Source organism: Macadamia integrifolia, chromosome 12, assembly GCF_013358625.1.
Source record: "Macadamia integrifolia cultivar HAES 741 chromosome 12, SCU_Mint_v3, whole genome shotgun sequence".
Taxonomy (NCBI): domain Eukaryota; kingdom Viridiplantae; phylum Streptophyta; class Magnoliopsida; order Proteales; family Proteaceae; genus Macadamia; species Macadamia integrifolia.
In genome coordinates this window covers 5,751,896-5,771,362 of record NC_056568.1, presented here as the reverse complement: position 1 = coordinate 5,771,362, position 19,467 = coordinate 5,751,896, and the positions used below count along the sequence as shown (strand labels likewise).

Below are 19,467 nucleotides of genomic sequence, written 5' to 3'. Positions count from 1 at the left end.
TTTTTTTTTTTTGAGGGGTGGGGGTTAAAGTGATTTGAACTTTGAATTAGCGCGTAGATCCCACCTAATCCAAAGAGTTCGATCCCATGACCCTCTCCCCTGAGTGCCAACTCCACAAGCCGAAGTCACCACCACTAGACTATCCTAGTATTCATCCAAATCTTTAATTAATCATATCTACCCAAATTTAAAAAAAAAAAACCTTAACGATTTGATGAGTTTGATGTGAAAAGTGTCAAACTGGAGCTTAACCCCAAAAATTGGATGAAATTGAACTTTTATTGGCTTTTTTTTACTTTAATTTTTCGGACAACTCTTGATTCAGTTCAGCTCATGACTTGAGGCTAAACTTATTCAACCTATTGCCTGGTATAATAATAATTCTTCAAGTAATGGGGTTATACATCAGTGCGGAAGCCAATGCAAGCATATGTTGAAGTGTCAAATAAGATAGATTTTTCACTTTTCATGAGGGGTGAGGGTCGTTATCCCTTTGCCTAGATATAGAAGCCACCATGCCTTTTAAGCATCTTTTTTCTCTAATGATAAATATAATATTTTGTTACCCCAAAAAAAACTGCATAGTAAAATAAAACTTAGCTCTTTATTGATACATTGTCATCACTCATCAGGGTTTTAAATCAGGTTGTATTGGTTTATTCCAACTGATCCAAATAAAAATCACCCAAAATTGATCTTAATTCTGATTCATCTCAATATGGCTTGGGTTGAAATAATAATAATTAAAAAAAAAAAAACCTCAGTTAAGTAGATTATATAGATTTAATCTCGACTTAAAATCAAAATTGACGAAGACCGATTTCCAATATTTTAAACCTTAATTGCCTTTCATATTTTTTTGAATCGATGGCTGATTAATCTAAAGATGCGACTATGCAATCACCTTCTACAGTTTTTTTTTTTTTTTTTTTCTTTCTCTTTTTCTTTGATATGATTGAAAACTTTTTTTGTTTTTGGTAAACGATTGAAAGCCTACTTACCTTCATTTGTTTAAAGTGATTACTTTAAGCAAAATGATTGGATTGAAATCATTTATGTCTGTCACAGGGGGAAAAAAATTATTTATGTTGAGCATTTATATATTGAAATGGTTGCTAATTTTTTCTTTATGATGATGTTGTCTTTATAATACTATTGACTAGATATTTCATGCCACGTGGAATCTAATATTTACATTATTAAATAATCTTATAGATTTCTAACCAAACAAAATAAATAAAATAATAATAATAACAATCTCATAGATAGATCCTATGGATTAACCGCCTGGAGTCCTGGACATTGAATTCTCAACATCAACTTCTTTGTCTCCTATCTACCTTGTATTATAATTATTATTATTATTATTATTATTATGGTAGAATACCTTGTATTACTGTTGTTAGTAGGTTAGTGCCACTAAAATAATATTAAATTTTTCTTAACTGAATTTCCCTGTGATACAACTGTGGAGGGAATTTGCATTTTACACCAAAGATGGTAAAGAGCATGCATGGTATCATCCACATGGAGTTCAAGTCATTAGAATAAGGGAAAGAAAATAAAAAAGAACTTCATGTGAGTGAAATAGAACTCTCGTGTCACGGCCATTTGTTCCACCAAAATATATATGGAATATTAACTTAAATCTCTCTCTCTCTCTCTCTTGTCAACATATCAACATGAAAGATTAAATAGAAGCACACAACCCTTGATGAGTACTCTACGAATTTTAATGGGTATTGCTTAAGTTACAGTCTAATTACCGTAAACTAGCAACACACAAATATATCATTATCCTCAACTTTTTAACATTAATGGCTATGTCTGTTTTAGGTAAAAAAAAACTTAAAAAGAAAAATTATATATGATATTTATTTCTGTGAAAACTTTTACAAAAAAACAAACATGACCTTACTTTTAAAATTTTCTTAGCAATGATGCCACCACTCTTCAAATAAAAGAAAAATGGTGCCATGGTGATAGTTGGTCATTGCAGGGATATTTTGGAAAAAGTGAACTTACTAATAAGTAAGATCTGTCATGGGAGGCCATTCTTGCAAAAAGCCTTCTCTATTGTTTTCAATCTTATATTCATTTTATCTCACAAAATAGGAGATAATCACCAAGAAGAGATGAGGAGAGCCACACACAATAAAAGACCACTAGAGAGTAGATAGTTTTGTTATATTCGTTCGTAAGAATCTTGTAATTAGTTTTATCATCAACTTGACTCTCAAGCTTATTAAATTGTAACTTGTTGATTGTAACTCTCCCATTATATATAAATAGATCTAAGTGACTAAACTCACTTTTTGAGTACGTGGCAGTTGCAAGCACCTCCTATAAGCCGTAGCACCAACCAAGTCTTCAGCATTCTCAAGAGACATGCATGGAAATAGTTTGGGACATTATTCCCCCTACCAACTACAACATTGATCAAGTCTCCAGCATTCCCAATAGACACGCATGGAAATAGTTTGCTTCAATTAGATTTATGATAAAATTATTCTCCCAACAGATATGCATGGAAATAGTCTGCTCAACTAGACTTTCATTTATATTGTTTCCTCAGCTCTAGTGATAAAATTATGCGATTGGTTTCCTCCAATGCTTCATTATTGTCATTTGATGTTTTAGCGTTATACTTATTTCTTTGTATTATAAAAAGACACGTTGCATGGCTTGAGAAAGGCAAAATGGAAAATTATGAATGATGAGTAAATGCTTTTTTATGTGAATGACGAGTACATACTTTAGGGCAAGGAGTTGTTACAAACAAATTTTACTTTTATGACAATAATGCATTGTGATTTGTGAATCGATTATTCGTAACCAATGCATGTTTTTTTTTTTTTTTGTTTGTAATGATAAATAATATACATCTTATGAGGTGATGTAATTTCTATTTGATGGTATTTATTTTCTATCATAAAAGTCATAGTAGGCATTTGATAATGGAACCTACTTTATTGTGGTGACGATTATAATATTAAATTTTGAAATAAAAAGCTTTAAGACTTTAAGAATATTATAGAATCAAACACAAAGATTCAACATTTTAAAAATTTATCAGAAAATCTAAACTTATTTTTAAGCAGGTTAAGTATTTAATTTTCTTCTGGAATTTAATACATTAAATGGATTTACTTAGGGGTGTCACGGGTTAGCAATGTATCACTTGTTGACACTGCCCTGAGCCAAGGGTGTAAATTGATTTGGTTCGGCTATATATTGAGAGTTTATGGAGTGAATATAAACCGAATCAAGAATCAAATCGATTGTGAAAGTCGATATTTAAACTGAAACTGTTCAATTTTGGTTCTTATTCGATTTCTTCATTCGGTTTTTACACAATTTGGTTATAGTTCTGAACTAGGTTCATACTTCATACACTATAATATAATAGTACGAACCCCTTAAATCAAAATAAATGTAGTATATATAAATCTTAAAATTATTAATACAATAATGCAATATATTATACTATAGGAAAAAGAATGTTGTATGATTGCATATTTGCGTGGCTCTTGCGTCAAGATAAAAGAGCGCATAAAAATTACCGTCTCATCTCTCGTGAAATAAAAAATTTCATCTATGTTAATGTTTTTACAAACGTTTTCATTGGCTCCACACTAGTACATGGCCCATGTATTCATCTTTTGTCTTAATAAATACATTCTATAATATCTTAGCATCCCATTTCATTTTGGTGTAGATATGAACTGTCCGAACTAGAAATCAAAACAAGACAAATTGAGAGAATACATTCCAAATTGAATTGGAAGTAAATTAATTCCAGTTAGTTGGATTTGGTTCAATTTATTCGATTTTTTGTTCCAACTCCAATTTGACACCTTAGGCCCTGGTCTCACTGAGTTGGTTTGCTATTTGGAGTTAACTTGTCATCAGTCATCACTCTATATAGCACCATTATTAGTCCTCAGCGGTGAGTGATGAATGGTAATGAAGATCCAATGAAGGCATGCACCGCTACAGGTTATTATATTTTATGTAGAAGATTTTTATGCCCGCTATTACCTCCTTACTCAAATTTCACAATTATCACGATTAAGAGGTGTTATAAAAAGGGATTCGACACACCTCCTTTACAACCATACTCTTAGATCTTGCCCATAGCTACTTGGGCGAGCGTCACATACGCGAGGTGATGATTCAACAATTCTTAGCACCTCGTTCTCTAAGCCTTTGTCAGTGCCTTTCTTAAATCATTAGATCATTATCTCACCACGTGATACTCTCCCAAATAGCTATTGCCCGACCTGAACGATGGAGCTAAGGATAGGAGCCGGATCCCATGAAAAGAGGTCATGATTCATGAACTCAACATTCTCTCTCTCTCTCTTAAAAAAAAAAAAAAAAAAAAAAAAAAACTCAACTCTCTTTGTGACCTATAACCATTGACCCCTTGGTTAATATATGAATTATGAGTGTAGTTTTGACTGGAAATTAAAAATGGCAGAAATTATAAAAACAAGGAAGTTAAAAGAAGGGGAGCTTTCCACTTCAGGCCATTTCGTCCGTCTCCGTCTGCAACGTCTACCCCTAACTCACCTCCCCCGCTCCCTTCGATATTCTGAAGTCAGAATCCCTTCCTTCATGTTAATGGCGTAGTAGCCGTAGTGTAAGGGGACCAATACCCATACCAATCCCAATCCCTTTCCAGCTAGCCAGCCAAAGCACACAACACAGCACAAGAGTGCGAGTGCGTGCGAGCGCGCACCTGCCTCGTGTAATATTTTTTTGCTACAAAGAAAAAAAAAAAAAAAAAAAAAAAAGAAAAAAGAAAGAAAGAAGAAAAGAGAATTTAGTCTGTTGATAGAGCTAGTTGATTCTTACAAGGCTAAGTGTTCAGGTCACAAGAAAAAGAGAAAATAAAACAGAAGGAAAAAAATATGAAACACTTTATTATGGGCGTCTGTACTTGTTCTTTCTTTGATTATTTTCTTCATTGAATTGCAGCTTATGGTTGGTGCGACATTAGTGTTATTGTGTACCAGACCATTGGAAGTTTCCATGTTTGGAGAAGTACCATGGGTACTGACAGTACCTTCAATTGCCATAATTGGTAGAGAGGTGATTGCCTTATTACTAGTGCCTCTTATATACCCATGCCACTGCTTTTGGATATAACTAACTTTGCCCCTGGATATATCTTTTTCGATATATACGCTTTTCAGTTTGGCTTCACAACAAAATTTCTTATGCTGCTCTTATATATTGTATGCATGGCAGACTTAGCTTAATAATGCAATACTTGGTTCCGACACCCTTAGATTTGGATCACCATGGCACACAGTTGATTAACAACTCAAATTGAATGAGTAGTGGCAGTCTCATACTTTAGTAACTATTCAGAACAGTTAAGACATGTTGGAAAGAGGTAAACAGTATAAGACATAAGAGTAAATAAATTTTAAGATAAGGATGATTCTGGAATTTTAATTTCAGATTGGTGATAAAGCAGAAGCAATTTTGGAAAGAGGGGCAAAATCGGAATAGTCCAGGTGTAAAACAGAAACAAACTTTGTAGTAAGGGCTTTTCTGAAATAAAATCTTAGCAATGGGGTGACTTATAGTAGAAATAAGATCTGGAGGGGGTATTATGTAATAACCAAGAAAGTTTACCTTACATGCAAATATGAGAAGTAGTTGTCTTCTACCTCTTGTTGGAACCCCAACCAGTGGTCAAACCAGGTTTGCTTTTAATGAGAGATCTCTCATCTGATCACTGATTCAACTGAACTTTGGGTGCAGATAAGCAACCTATATCTTTCTTAATGCAACCTGGGGTGCAAAACCCTGCTTCTGGGTTGCTGAGGGCCCTCTGAAGTAAAAGAAACTCAATATAATGCGGTCAGTGGAAATTCTGTAAATTCTGGACAGTTGAAACAGGATTTAGGACGATATGGTAAATACACTTAAAGGGGAAGGACCAATCTGGCATTCCAAATAGTGTGGGGATAAAATCAACTGAACAAAATATTTCTTTAATTGGAATTTCAACACTTCGGTTGCCCTCAACCTCACAACACCACAAGCAAGCACATGAAACAGGTTTCCTTGTGGTTGCTCCAGCTCCAAAACTAGAACTCCAAAACATTTGCAGTTATTAGGCTTAGGATTGCAATTCCCAACTCTCTTGAATCCAGACCACAAAAGTCACCAAACCCTTCCTGGGTTGGGCCGGTCCAGCCTGGTCCAGCCTTGCAACTGCATCACTTAAGTTCATAAATTAGACATCTAAACCCTAAAGAAATTTGAAAATAGGCTTTTAAGCATTTAGTGTTCTTCAGTGTATGATACATATTTCTCCCCATCCAAAGTCGCTTAGTAATGCGAGGAAATGGCACCGCAAAATCCCCCTGCCTCCTTAGGTATGAGTTTTCCACACCCCATGACATTTTTGGCTAAGTTTCGACTATTGAGAAGTCCTATTTGGATCCCTGTTAGAAAAAATGGGAACGGCAAAAACACAGAAACAGACGGTACGGGCTTTAAACAGTAAATTTTTTTGAACGATACGGTCAAATAAACGGTCAAAAAAATAGAGAATGGAAAAAAACAAAAAACGGACGGTAGGGGTTTTAAACGTGTAGATTTTAAACAAACGAGACCAAAAAAAGTGTACTATACTCGTATAAATTAAGGAATTATTACATGAATACTTGCATCTAATGTTCAAAATAACTACAATATCTAACACTAATGCATATATATCTCATGTCTCATTAAATTTTATAACATATAATTGAATATCATCCACTACCAATTTTAAATTCATACACCACACATGTCCAAGTTTTATTGAGCAATGTGGCTTGGCTATGATGTTGTTCATTGTTGTCAACATAGTCAATACACTCCTGGAGTAATGTATGTTTAGTTTGAGTTAAAAGTCATCACTTTAGAAACATTTTTCAGCAAATGCATCAATTTGTACCTCAATTTCGGGATACATATATTGATATTGAGTTGAAGGTGATATCATCAGAAATATAGGCCATTGAGTTAGCTTCAAGTCGGCGAAAGAATCAAGTGGATCAGAGTTCGGGAGAGAAAGATATGGTCAATTAAGTAGACATTATGTTCAACAAGTTAAGTCTTAAAAAAGGCCAAAAAACGAAAACGTGTTTAAATGCGTTTTAAACGTGTTTAGAACGGAAATGGTTGCCATTTGCTTTTTTTTAAGTGTCTTTGAGAAACATACAGGAAAACGTTTCCGTTTTAAAAACGTTTTTGCTAACAATGGTTTGGATGACAAAAATCCAGGTTATGTTGAACTTTGCCAGATCTACTTAAGCTATACAACCATGGTCTTTGGAAAACTGCATTTGCTGTCTTTTCCGCCTTCTTTTCCTTTTTTCCCCTTGGTTCAGACTTGGTTCATGAAAAGCATCTTTGAACAATTTCTGTTTCGAGAACTTCTGTGATTATAATATGATTGGTATTCATTAGATTTTATCATTTGCATTTTTTTCTACCTTTTTCCGTGGTTCAAATTTAGTTTGTCTTTTCCTGTGGGAGGTGCAAAAGCATCGTTGAACAATTGTTCTTTCAACACCATCTGTTCCTATCTTTGGAATAGATCCCACCCAAATTAGAGGTGCAAAAGCATCTTTGAACAATTGTTCTTTCAAGAACTTCGGTTCCTATCTCTGGAATAGATCCAGCCAAATCGGATCCCAAATATAAGAATGAATTGAGCTTTCTGTGGTGGGAGCTGAAAATCAATCCAATCTTCCAAATGATTCAAACAAAACACAGAAGTGTGCTTTAGTGAATAAGCTTTGGGTTGGTACATATGTCGGGCCTTTGGTCTAATGGATTTTCTTTGTAATAGGCCACTTTGACGGGCTATAATTATTGATCAGAGGTAGGAATATCGGAATAGGCCACTTTAACTGTTCCCACTATATCAACTCTTGTTATTACTCCTTATGCTTCTTCGACCTTGGATTCCTCTGGTTCTGCCGCCAAGCCTAGTCCTCTTCCTAAAGACCTAGTTAAATGTGATTATTGTGGACATCCTTACCATACCAGAGAGACCTGTTGGAAGCTATAGCCTACATGGCCTCCCAAAAGGAGATAGCTCAAAACTCAAATACGAATCAGCCTCAAGCAGGCATGCACCAGGGAAGACGAAAGAAAGGTCTACTCGCGTCCTCATCAAGGGCAACGAATTCTCTCAACAGCAGCTCCATGGCGACCATCTTAATCACTCTTTTCGACCCGCTCAGCCACAATGCATAAGTGATTTTGGTCATCACTTACGCAATTACCAAATCAGGACTGACTTTAGAGAGACTTCTCATCATATGGATATTGTATTGGGAGCAAGACAGTGTAACTACTTCTTACTTAAAAGCGGTAAGCGAAGCGTGGACAGAGGAGAGCGCACCATCGCGTAGCGAAGGGGCTAAAGGCAAAGTAGTGGGAAGCAATGATCTTCTTGGCATCAGGCTCATCTCTCTGAGCCAATCGACAACTCATCCTCTCTTACTGTGATGTAGATAAGTCACTTAATGGGTTTATTTTATTGCAAATAAGCATTGAGTTGAGTTATGTATGTGTTGGGCCTTGGTTCCTATGAGTTTTTTTTTGTAATGTGCCACTTTAATGGGCCTAAAATATGGGTAGAAAGTGGGTAAACATGATTTAATTCATTAGCTTAGATAGAGTCCTGTTTTGAGTCTATTTCCTTTGTTATTTCAGTTTTAGTCAGTTTATGTTTCCCTATTAGTGAATGATTAGTTAATTAGTCCTACTCCATGTTGGAGTTCTAGTCCTAATCCTATTTGGAGTCCAACTCCTATTATGAAATGTCTAGTCCGACTTGGAGTCTAACTCCTAGTTAGGTTATGACTGCTAGTATGCCCTCTTTATGTAGAGGAGCTAATGTACTCTAATTAGATAGATTTGAAAAAAGATGAATTGAGTTTGAATGTTTGAGAGCCTGAGGGTTGTGTGATTCTTCTTCCCCCTTTTCTTTATGCGATCTCTCTCTTCTCCTCTATTATGAATCTGATCAAGGAGCTACTGTTATGGGTTGTTTAGAAGGCACGATAGGATTACTCAATCCTCTTCTTGAAGCTGTTTAGATCACCCAGTTGTTGTTCTTGCAGAAATCTTCAGATTCTCTTTCCTAGGTCTGAAAATCAAGAAGGCAAATATCTCATCAACCGTCCGTCAAAAGTCTCAATTTTTTAGGTTTTTGTACACTCCCTAGGAGCTACCTACGCCCAAGAGTGCAGCTCAATCAGAGTCCTACAGATCTGGCCGCACCTCTCTCTTTCCAGCCATATTGCAGGCCTTTCTCTCTCCTATCAGGTTGGGTACTTGGGTTTTGGGCTGATTTTGCTCCTGCATTGCTATTGTATCCTTGGGGGCTTATTTGATGATCTTATTCCCTTGTTTCTTGACCCTATTTGTCTTGTTTGGGGTTTATAAATTGTGTGGGTTAGTTTCTTGTAATCTACTCCTACATTATGCTGCCTGTCCTTTTTCTCCAGAACAGATGGCTGCTCTCCAACATATGATGACACAACTTGGTATTGCGCTTTCTACCATGACACCTCCTACTCCACCGGCTTCCCATCTAGCCTAATCATGTATCTTCTTTGCTTCTTCTACTTCTAGTCCGTCTTGGCTTCTTGACTCTGGAGCCTCTGACGATATGACTTGCTCCTTGGATATGTTCCACACTTATCTCTCTTATTCGGGTAAGGATAAAGTCCGAGTTGCCGATGGCTCCCTATTTGCTATCTCTGGAAAATGTTTGGTTTCTTGCTCCCCTACCATTTCCTTGTCGTTTGTCCTTCATGTTCCCTATTTGTGTGCCAATTTATGACAAAAAGGGTTCAAGATGAACCCTCTAGTGTGTTGGAGAAAAAGGATCTGCTTACTTATTCCAGTAGAAAGGGAAAGCCTATCTCCAATCTACCACGTCCATCTACGCCTCTTGAGATAACTCCATTAGTTAATTTCCCCCCAATTTGAGTGATGCGTTTCCTATTGCTATTAGAAAGCAAGTTAGAATATGTACCCATCACCCTAGTTCTAAATTTGTTTCTTATGAGTCATAATCTCCATTGTATTAAGACTTTGTGTTAAAGTGTCTAGATTAGATGTATCTAGGCATGTGACTCATCTGTGATTCATCCTTTGCTGGCTGTAACCCTAATCTCCTATTTAAATAAAGGTGGCTTTTGTCGTATTATACAAGCTGAATCATTCTCCCTTTCTCTGGTTTCAATTCTTTGTTCCCTTGTTATCCTCTGTGTCTATCCCACAGGGTTGGAAAGATGCTATTATAGACCCAAAATGGAAGGATGCTATGGTAGAAGAGATGCAGACCTTGCAGAAAAATGATACTTGGGAGCCTGTTTCTCAACCTGAAGGGAAGAGACCAGTAGGGTGTAAATAGGTGTTCACTTTGAAGCAGAACGCAGATGGAACCATTGAGGGATACAAGAGAAGACTAGTTGCCAAGAGATTTCCTTAGACCTACGACATTGACTACTAGGACACTTTTTGCCCTTGTTGTAAAGATGAATTGTGTTCGAGCATTGCTATTGTGTGTTGCAAACTTAAGATGGAATCTTTAGCAACTAGGTGTAAAAATGCCTTCCTTAATGGTGATCTTAAGGAAGAAGTATACATGGATTGGAAAGGTGTGCCGGTTGAGAAAATCTCTCTATGGCCTTAAGCAATCACCTCGCGCTTGGTTTGGCCAGGTCTAGAAGGCTATGCAGAAGTTTGGCTACATGCCTACATGCAAAGTCATGCTGATCTTTATTGAACACAAGGGTGCCAAAGTTATTGCACTATCGTCTATGTTGATGATATAGTAATCACAAGCAATGATGTCATGGAAATTTCCTTATTAAAAGCTCAATTGACTTTAGCATTCAAAACCAAGGATCTAGGACTGCTCATATACTTGTTAGGGATTGAAGTAGCCCAATCCATTAATTTCCCAAAAAACGTATGTCCTAGACCTCCTCAGTGAGGCAGGTATGCTTGGATGTAAGCCTTCAGATTCTTTAATAGATGTCAATCACCAACTCAGTTGCATAGGGGGAGATTTTGTGGATAAGCTATCAGTAGTCTCCATCCAGTGAAAAAGCAGATTACCGAGCAATGGCATAGGGTGTATGTGAGCTTATTTGGCTGAAAACACTATTGGGTGATTTAGGGGTGAAATTTGAAGGACCTATGAGGCTATACTGTGACAATAAGGCAGTGATCGGTATAGCCCATAATCTGGTTCAACATGACAGGACCAAGCACATTGAGGTTGATTGGCACTCCATCAAAGAGAAGCTTGAACAGGGCTTAGTCTGCATCCCATTCGTCACTTCCGAGAACCAACTAGTTGACGTCTTCACAAAGGGGTCGACTTCCAAGTCGTTTCATCCTATCATATTCAAGTTTCAAGTTGGGCATGAGGGATATCTATTCTCCAACTTGAGGGGGGGTTGTCAAGGATAAGGATTACAACTTGGATTACAACTCATCTGACTAGGACTCTAGATTCATTGTTTGTGAGCTAGAGGCTGTGACTATGTTATGACTCACCCCTAGTGAACATTCCTTAATTGTAATCCATCATTCTATTATAAATAAGAATGGCCTCTGTCATATTAGACAAGCCAAATCATTCTCCTAATCTTTACCTCTCAACTATAACCCAAGGATCAGGAGGGATTCCTGATTCATATCCTTCTCCTTTATCAATTAATCGAAACGCAGCTCAGCTCCCTACTTTCTATTTCTGCGCACCTTATTTATTGGCTTAAAACTGTTCTTTGGATTGACTGAGTTGTGTTTCCATTATCATTCATCTAAGATCTGTTTTCAGCATTAAAATTCATTCTTTTTTTTTTTTAGCTTCTTGAATTCTTACTCCTAAAAGGATTTCTCTGAAACTCAACTTTCATCCGATTTTAAATTTGGTTCCATACTTAGCCATCAGATTCTGTACTGAACCTTTCTACAGTTTCAAAATTTTAACTTGCTACCGATTTCTTAGAATCCTATTTAAAGTATGATTTTAGAAACTCTGTTTTCAGATTATATTTTAATTCGGATTTCTGTTCTCATTGATTTTTTGAATTCTGTTTATCATTAATATCCTTGATCTGAACTCATCTATTTACTGTTTTGAAACTTCTCTGAGTTTCCCATCGATTCTCAGATTTGGGGACTCCTATCTCTAACTGCATTTTTTTTCAGAACCGAAGAATCTGATAATTGGATCAAGCTTACTCTGATATTTTGTTCTTCCATCCAATTAGATCCTTCCTCCATAATTTTGGCTGAATCTGGTCTTTATTTATTTATTTATTCTAGCAGTACCTACTTCATAATACTCCTTCTGTGGGCAAACCATATCTAATCATGGTTTGCTCATGTTGATTCCCAAAGATTTGAAGTAATTTGTTTAGGTATTCATTTGAGATGGGTGTATTTGAAACTGTATGATATTTTACTCAAATGCAGCTGAATATTTCTTTGGTTTTGTTGAGAATTAGTGCTAATCCTTATCAGGATTAGCGTCAATTCCTTTTGGTCTTATCGGGTCCATGTTTGGGTGTTTTAGGGTTGTGGTTTAGTGATGGGCTTTTCTATACGCTTTTCTATACTTTCTCCTTTTGTTTTATACTATATATATACACTATATTGACCTGCAATCAGTCTATTCTGGACTTATTGCAGGCTGCTCTGTTTCTGGACAGCTTTCGGTCTCTCCTTTTCTTCTTCTTCTCTTTTCTGGTTTTTGGTTTTGGTTACAAGGTTTTCATATTGCAACATGGTATCAGAGCAAGTCTAAATCACATCGATTGGCTAAGTACAGATCGTTGCTGCTGATTTCGACCTAGCGGTATTGTTTTTCTGGTGTGCAGCCACCTCCTTGCTGCATCTATTACCTGGTTGACCTAGTTATCATGACATAAGAAAAACTAGGTCTCTTTTTTATTATTACTTGCTTAGTATGTGGACTGGTTGAGGTCGAGACGTCTCCCTCCCTGTTTTTATGGCTGCTGCCCCTGTTTTCGGCAGTATTTATTGCTGGTGCCCCTATTTATGGACTGACTAACTGTTGATATTGAAGTGCTGCTGTCCACTATTTTATCTTCCTATACTACTACCTTCTCGAGCAGATTTGGTTGGTCTTCTATCAAGGCTGGTTCGACCCTAACTGCTGCCCCTGTCGGATCAATTTTCTTTTGTGTTTGTGGAGTCCGAATGCTTGCTGCTGCTGGTTTTTCAGATCTGATTTGTGGGTGATTATTAATTGATCCTCATGGCTGAGACCAAAGACATGACTACTCCTACTACTACCACCCCTACTACTGCCTCTTCTACCTCGGACAACATTAATGTCCAGAAATAGAGCAGCCTGTTCTAGACTGATCGCAGGTCAATATAGTGTATATATATAGTATAAAACAAAAGGAGAAAGTACAGAAAAGCCCCTCACTAAACCGCAACCCTAAAACACCCAAATATGGACCCGATAGGACCAAAAAGCCTCTATCGGGTCCTGGAAATGATGCTAATCCTTTATCGGGATTAGCGCTAATTCTCAACACTCCCTCTCAAGCTGGAGCATACACATCACCCATGCTCAGCTTGATACAACCATTGCGAAAAGTGGGGCCAAACAAGGACTTAGTATAGCCTTGTGTAAGCGACATACATGACCTGTACTTTCCCACTGAACAACATACTCCGGAGGTTGTTCTATATACACCTTTTCCTGTAAATCACCATACAAGAGGGCATTCTTGATGTCCAACTGAAAGAAGGGCCAATCAAAGTTGACAACAAGAGAAATAAGAAGACGAACAAAATGGTAGTCCACTTTTTTATGTTTGGTTCTCTCATGGAAGACCGGATTACTAGTAATATAAACCGCAGCTTGGTTGTCATAATACATTTTCATTGGCTTGGTCATTGGAAACCCCAGCTCCAAAAGTAACTACCGCAGCCACATCAACTCAGCAGTGGTATGAGCCATGGCTTTGTACTCAGTTTCAACACTGGACCGGGCAATAGTAGTGTACTTCCTACTGCGCCACGTAACAAGATTACCTCCAACAAATGTGCAGTATCCAGTAGTAGATCACCGATCACTAGCAAAGCCAACCAATCAGCATCAGAATACCCCACTAGGTCCATATGCCGATTAGGACGGTAAATCAACCCTTTTCCCGGGGCACCTTTGAGATAACGAAGAACCCGAACAGCAGCATCCCAATGTGCTTTCTGAGGAGACTGCATGAACTGACTAAGAACTCCAATGGCATAGGAAATATCAGGACGAGTCAGTGAGGTAAATCAACTTGTCAATCAGGCTCCTGTACTGATGCACGTCCTTGAGGGGTTCATCATCCACACCAAACTTTTGGTGAGGATCCATAGGAATATCAACAGGTCTGGATGCAAGCATCCCAGTATCAGATAGAAGATTCACCACATACTTCCTTTGAGATAGATTGATCCCTTTCGTGCAGCGGATTACCTCAATCCCAAGGAAATAATGAAGTTGACCTAGATCCTTTGTCTGAAAATGGTGCTGGAGATGACCTTTAACTTCAGAAATTCTTGCCTCATCATTACCAGTCAAAATAATGTCATCAACATATACAACTAAGACAACCAGCTTATCGCCTCTGCGACGAACAAACATAGAATGATCAGAATAACACTGAGAAAAATCATAAGTAACTATAGTAGCATTGAACTTGTCAAACCATGCACGAGGAGACTGTTTCAGCCCATATATAGCCTTGTGTAAGCGACACACACGACTTGTACTCTCCCCCTGAGCAACATACCCCGGAGGTTGCTCCATATACACCTCTTCCTGTAAATCACCATACAAGAAGGCATTCTTGATGTCCAACTGAACTAAGGGCCAATCAAAGTTGGCAACAAGAGAAATAAGAAGACGAACAGAATTCAGTCTAGCAATCGGGGAGAAGGTCTCAAAGTAATCAACACCATAAGTCTGAGTATACCCCTTATCAACCAGACGGGCCTTCAACCGCTCTACAGAGCCATCAGAATGATACTTAGTAGTGTACACCCAGCGACACTTGACCAAATCCTTACCAGGAGGTAAATCTACCATACTCCAGGTACCATGACTCAAAAGAACATCCATTTCTACATCCATGGCAGCCTTCCATCCAGGGATACGAAGGGCCTCAGTATGGGTACGGGAAATAGGGTTAGTGGAAAGAGATAAGGCAAGACCATGGATAGGAGACGGAAGATGAGATAAAGACACAAATTTATCAAATAGGATACACAACCATAGATTTGTGCGTGCAAGAACGAGTGCCTTTCCTGTGCACAATTGGTAAGTCATCAGACGGAGGAGGAAGAGGAGCTTCACCTGAGGAAGCTGACAGTGGAAGGAATGAAGCATCTAGAATAATTACCTCGCCACTTAGCTGGCTAATCTTCTTCCTGCACTGATAAGCCAGTAGAGGAGGGGAGTTACTGGCACTAGGAGCATCAGGGAAGGGTATAAGGGAGGGTATGGGTGGAAGAGATGGAGAAGAACACTCTACACTTGACGAGGGCACTGAAGGAGGGTAGAAAGAAGTACCTTCAAAGAAGGTTACATCGACACTGACAAAGTTCTTGTGTGTTAAAACACTTATACCCTTTCTGAGTACAAGAATAGCCCAAAAAAATACATTTAGTAGACTTAGGAGACAACTTATCAACTTGCATATGCAAATTATGAACAAAGCACACACACCCAAAAACCTGAGGAGGAACAGGAAAACTCAGTAAATTAGGGAACATAACAGAGAAGGGAGATTTGGCAGACAAAACAGAGGATGGCATGTGGTTAATCAAATGACATGCAGTTAAGACACCATCACACAAAAAATGTTTGGGAACATGCATATGCAACATCATGGTTTAGGAAACCTCCAAGAGGTGCCGATTTTTGCGCTTTGCTACTCCATTTTGCTGTGGAGTATAGGCACAACTAGTTTGGTGGATCATCCCATGAGTATCACAAAAATCAGAAATATCAGTTTGAGCATATTCTAAAGCATTATCAGAACGAAAGATTTTAATAGGAATGCCAAACCGAGTGTTTATTTCATTATGGAATTTGGTAAATACATGTAAAAATTTAGACCTGTCCTTTAACATGTAAAGCCATGTAAGGCGGGAATGATCACTCACAAAAGTCACAAAATACCGAAACCCAAATCTATTACTGACTTTGCAAGGGCCCCATATATCAGAGTGGACTAAAGAAAATAAAGACGAACTACGAGACACAGAATGAGATGGGAATGACACACGGTGATGTTTCCCCAACTCACAAGCCTCACACTCTAACCTAGGAGTAGACTTAAAACTAGGAAATAAAAGTTGTAACTTAGAAAGCGACAAATGACCTAAACGACAATGCCATTGGAGTTCTTTGTCAGTTTATGCAGTCTCCTCAGAAAGCACATTGGGATGCTGCTGTTTGGGTTTTTTGCTATCTCAAAGGTGCCCTGCGAAAAGGGTTGATTTATCGTCCTAATCGGCATATAGACCTAGTGGGGTATTTTGATGCTGATTGGGCTAGCTCTGCTAGTGATCAGAGATCTACTACTGGATACTGCACATTTGTTGGAGGTAATCTTGTTACGTGGCGTTGCAAAATGCAGACTACTATTGCCTGGTCCAGTGCTGAAGCTGAGTACAGAGCCATGGCTCATACCACTGCTAAGTTGATGCGGCTGCGGTCATTGCTTTTGGAGCTGGGGTTTCCAATGACCAAGCCAATGAAAATGTACTATGACAACCAAGCTGCGGTTTATATTGTTAGTAATCCGGTCTTCCATGAGAGAACCAAACACATAGAAGTGGACTGCCATTTTGTTCGTGATGCTGTTCTGAAGAAGCTAATTGAAACTCCTTTTGTTCCTTCATCGGATCAATTAGCTGACATGTTCACTAAGTCCTTGTTTGCCCCCACTTTTCGCAATGGTTGTATCAAGTTGAGCATGGGTGATGTGTATGCTCCAGCTTGAGGGGGAGTGTTGAGAATTAGCACTAATCCCGATAAGGGATTAGCGTCAATTCCAGGACCCGATAGGGGCTTTTTTGTCCTATCGGATCCATATTTGGGTGTTTTAGGGTTGTGGTTTAGTGATGGGATTTTCTGTACTTTCTCGTTTTGTTTTATACTATATATATACACTATATTGACCTGCGATCAGTCTATTCTGGACTGATCGCAGGTTGCTCTGTTTCTGGACAGTTTTCGGTCTCTCCTTCTTTTCTCCTTCTTCTCTTTTCTGGTTTCTGGTTTTGGTTACAAGGTTTTTATATTGCAACAGGTTTGATGGGTTTACTTCGTTCCCACCCTTCCATGGAAATTGTTTCTGATGAACACTTTAATTTGTCAAAGATCTACCAGAGTGACTCGTCGATACTATGAGTGGACATTTTAACTGGAACCAGGATATGCTTTGTTTTAACTACTTTTCTGCAACTTTTTTTTTTTTATAAACTATTTATCAGCAACTTTACACTTTTCTTTCTTGACCAAGCTATAAATACACAAATTTTCTATAATATGCACCTATTTATTTATTGTTCCTGCAGTATTGTTGTTGCTCCTTCTTGTTATAATATTTTTAGCCTTTTATATTATTTGAAGATATCTCAAAAGTGATTTGCTTTCTCTCCTGTTTTTGTAGATAACCATGTCAGCAGTAAGGGAATGGGCTGCTTCACAAAATAGTAAAGTTCTTGAGGTTCTTTCCTGCCCATATCCTTATATCATGCCTCATCATTTTACAAAACCATTGGGTGCTAATTGTTGTACTGAACTCCCAATATAATTCAAAAAGTGTTACTTGTCAGGCTGTTGCTGTAAATAATCTTGGGAAGTGGAAAACAGCCACACAAATGATTGCACTAACTGTGCTCTTGGCTACGCGAGACAGCAGGTTGATACCATATTATACTTTTGATTGGCTTCAGAAATATCAATAATAGTTCTTCTTAATGCCTAATCACAATAAAAGGAAATAAAAACCCTCATATTGGATTTTTGAAAATTCTTTAATTGATTTCAATTTTCATGTTTGCAAATCTTACAGTCTAACAGGGTCAGGAATTCTAGCTCCCTCCGGTGTTATTTTGCTTTATATCTCAGCGGGTCTTGCTGTGTGGTCATTGGCTGTGTACGTGAGGAAAATATGGAGAGTATTGCCGAAGTAGGTTCATCATTCTGTTCTTAAGCTTGGCTGTGAAAGGGTAATAAATCTGGGTCTAAGCCAGAAATCCTTTTTAGATGTCTACGTGTAATTTGAATGACCCAGTGTGATGACCAATCTTTATTCCATCCCTATTCACAGAAGCAGAACTTCCCCAGATATAGTAGCTGACAGGGAAGCTGTTTTCCCAATAGTCTCAACATTTTTAGATTAGTTTCCATTGAAGCTGGCCAGGAGGAGTAAATAATTTATGTTTTTGTTGTTTCATTTTCAACGATTAGTGATTAGAGCTGACAGTAGGATGTGTTGCAGTCTCAAAACTCAATTATTTTCTTGGTGGAGAACTGGGAGAAAGGTTTATCCTCTAAATTATTGTAAGATATTTTAGATGTCTAGCAGAAGGCATTTTCTGGAAATTGTTACTGTTGTAATGGCAGATAGGCATGGGAAGTGGTTTGTCCGCTGTAGTGGCTCTTCAGCACATCTGCTCGGCCTAAACAGTTCTCAGAGCATTGTCGCTGCCATCAGTGGATAAAAACAGGGGAGCTTGGTTTAATAGGTCTGCAATTGTTGAAGATATTTGGGGCAGTGTTGTTAGAAGTTGAATCAACTGCAATGTAAACATGAATGATTAAATTAAACATACTCAGGTGATCTTGCCAGATGTCTTTATTGAGATGGAATTTAGTTGCAGAATTGCAGTGAAACAAAAGCAGATTGTAACCCTTGTACCAAAGAAAAAAAAAGAGGTAAATCGGATTGAATTCTTTTTATTTCTTACCCTTTTTTTGTGTATGGATTCCTCCCCCACGCTTCCCCCAAACCACCCCCCCACCCCAAAAAAAAAAAAAAAAAAAAAAAATTCGGAGAATAAGGGAAAAGAGATTTTGAAACATGGAACTATAGGATAGTTACTTGGCTATAAAGACCATTCATTCCAGTCAATTCCTTTTTCCTGATTTCTTTTGTCGATCACCTGAAATTTTAGTAGAGCTTCAAAGAGTGTAAATGATGGTACAATTTGATATTTCTCAATCATTGTGGCATCATTTACACTCTCTAACACCCCACAGACTTTTCATCAGGGGGTACCTCTCGTCTGAAACCATGCATGGCGAGGTTGTAGAAGAGGCCGCAATCGAGGGTCAAAACAGGATCTGCTTGTCTGGTTCCATAATCAAACATCGTC

The 19,467-nt window shown here is 37.9% G+C and overlaps 2 protein-coding genes across 9 annotated transcripts in view; both read left to right on the top strand.

Annotated features, from left to right (window-relative positions):
* The window catches only part of LOC122057070 (protein ENHANCED DISEASE RESISTANCE 2-like), a 125,705-nt gene that overhangs the window by 27,876 nt on the left and 78,362 nt on the right, over positions 1 to 19,467 (top strand). The window lies entirely within an intron of this gene.
* On the top strand, positions 4,477 to 19,011 carry LOC122057402 (cardiolipin synthase (CMP-forming), mitochondrial-like). Its single transcript, XM_042619483.1, has 6 exons — positions 4,477 to 4,602; positions 4,984 to 5,097; positions 17,757 to 17,813; positions 17,923 to 18,008; positions 18,162 to 18,278; positions 18,591 to 19,011. Exons 1-6 carry the CDS (start codon positions 4,477 to 4,479, stop codon positions 18,664 to 18,666), a joined length of 576 nt encoding a protein of 191 aa, XP_042475417.1. The 3' UTR covers positions 18,667 to 19,011.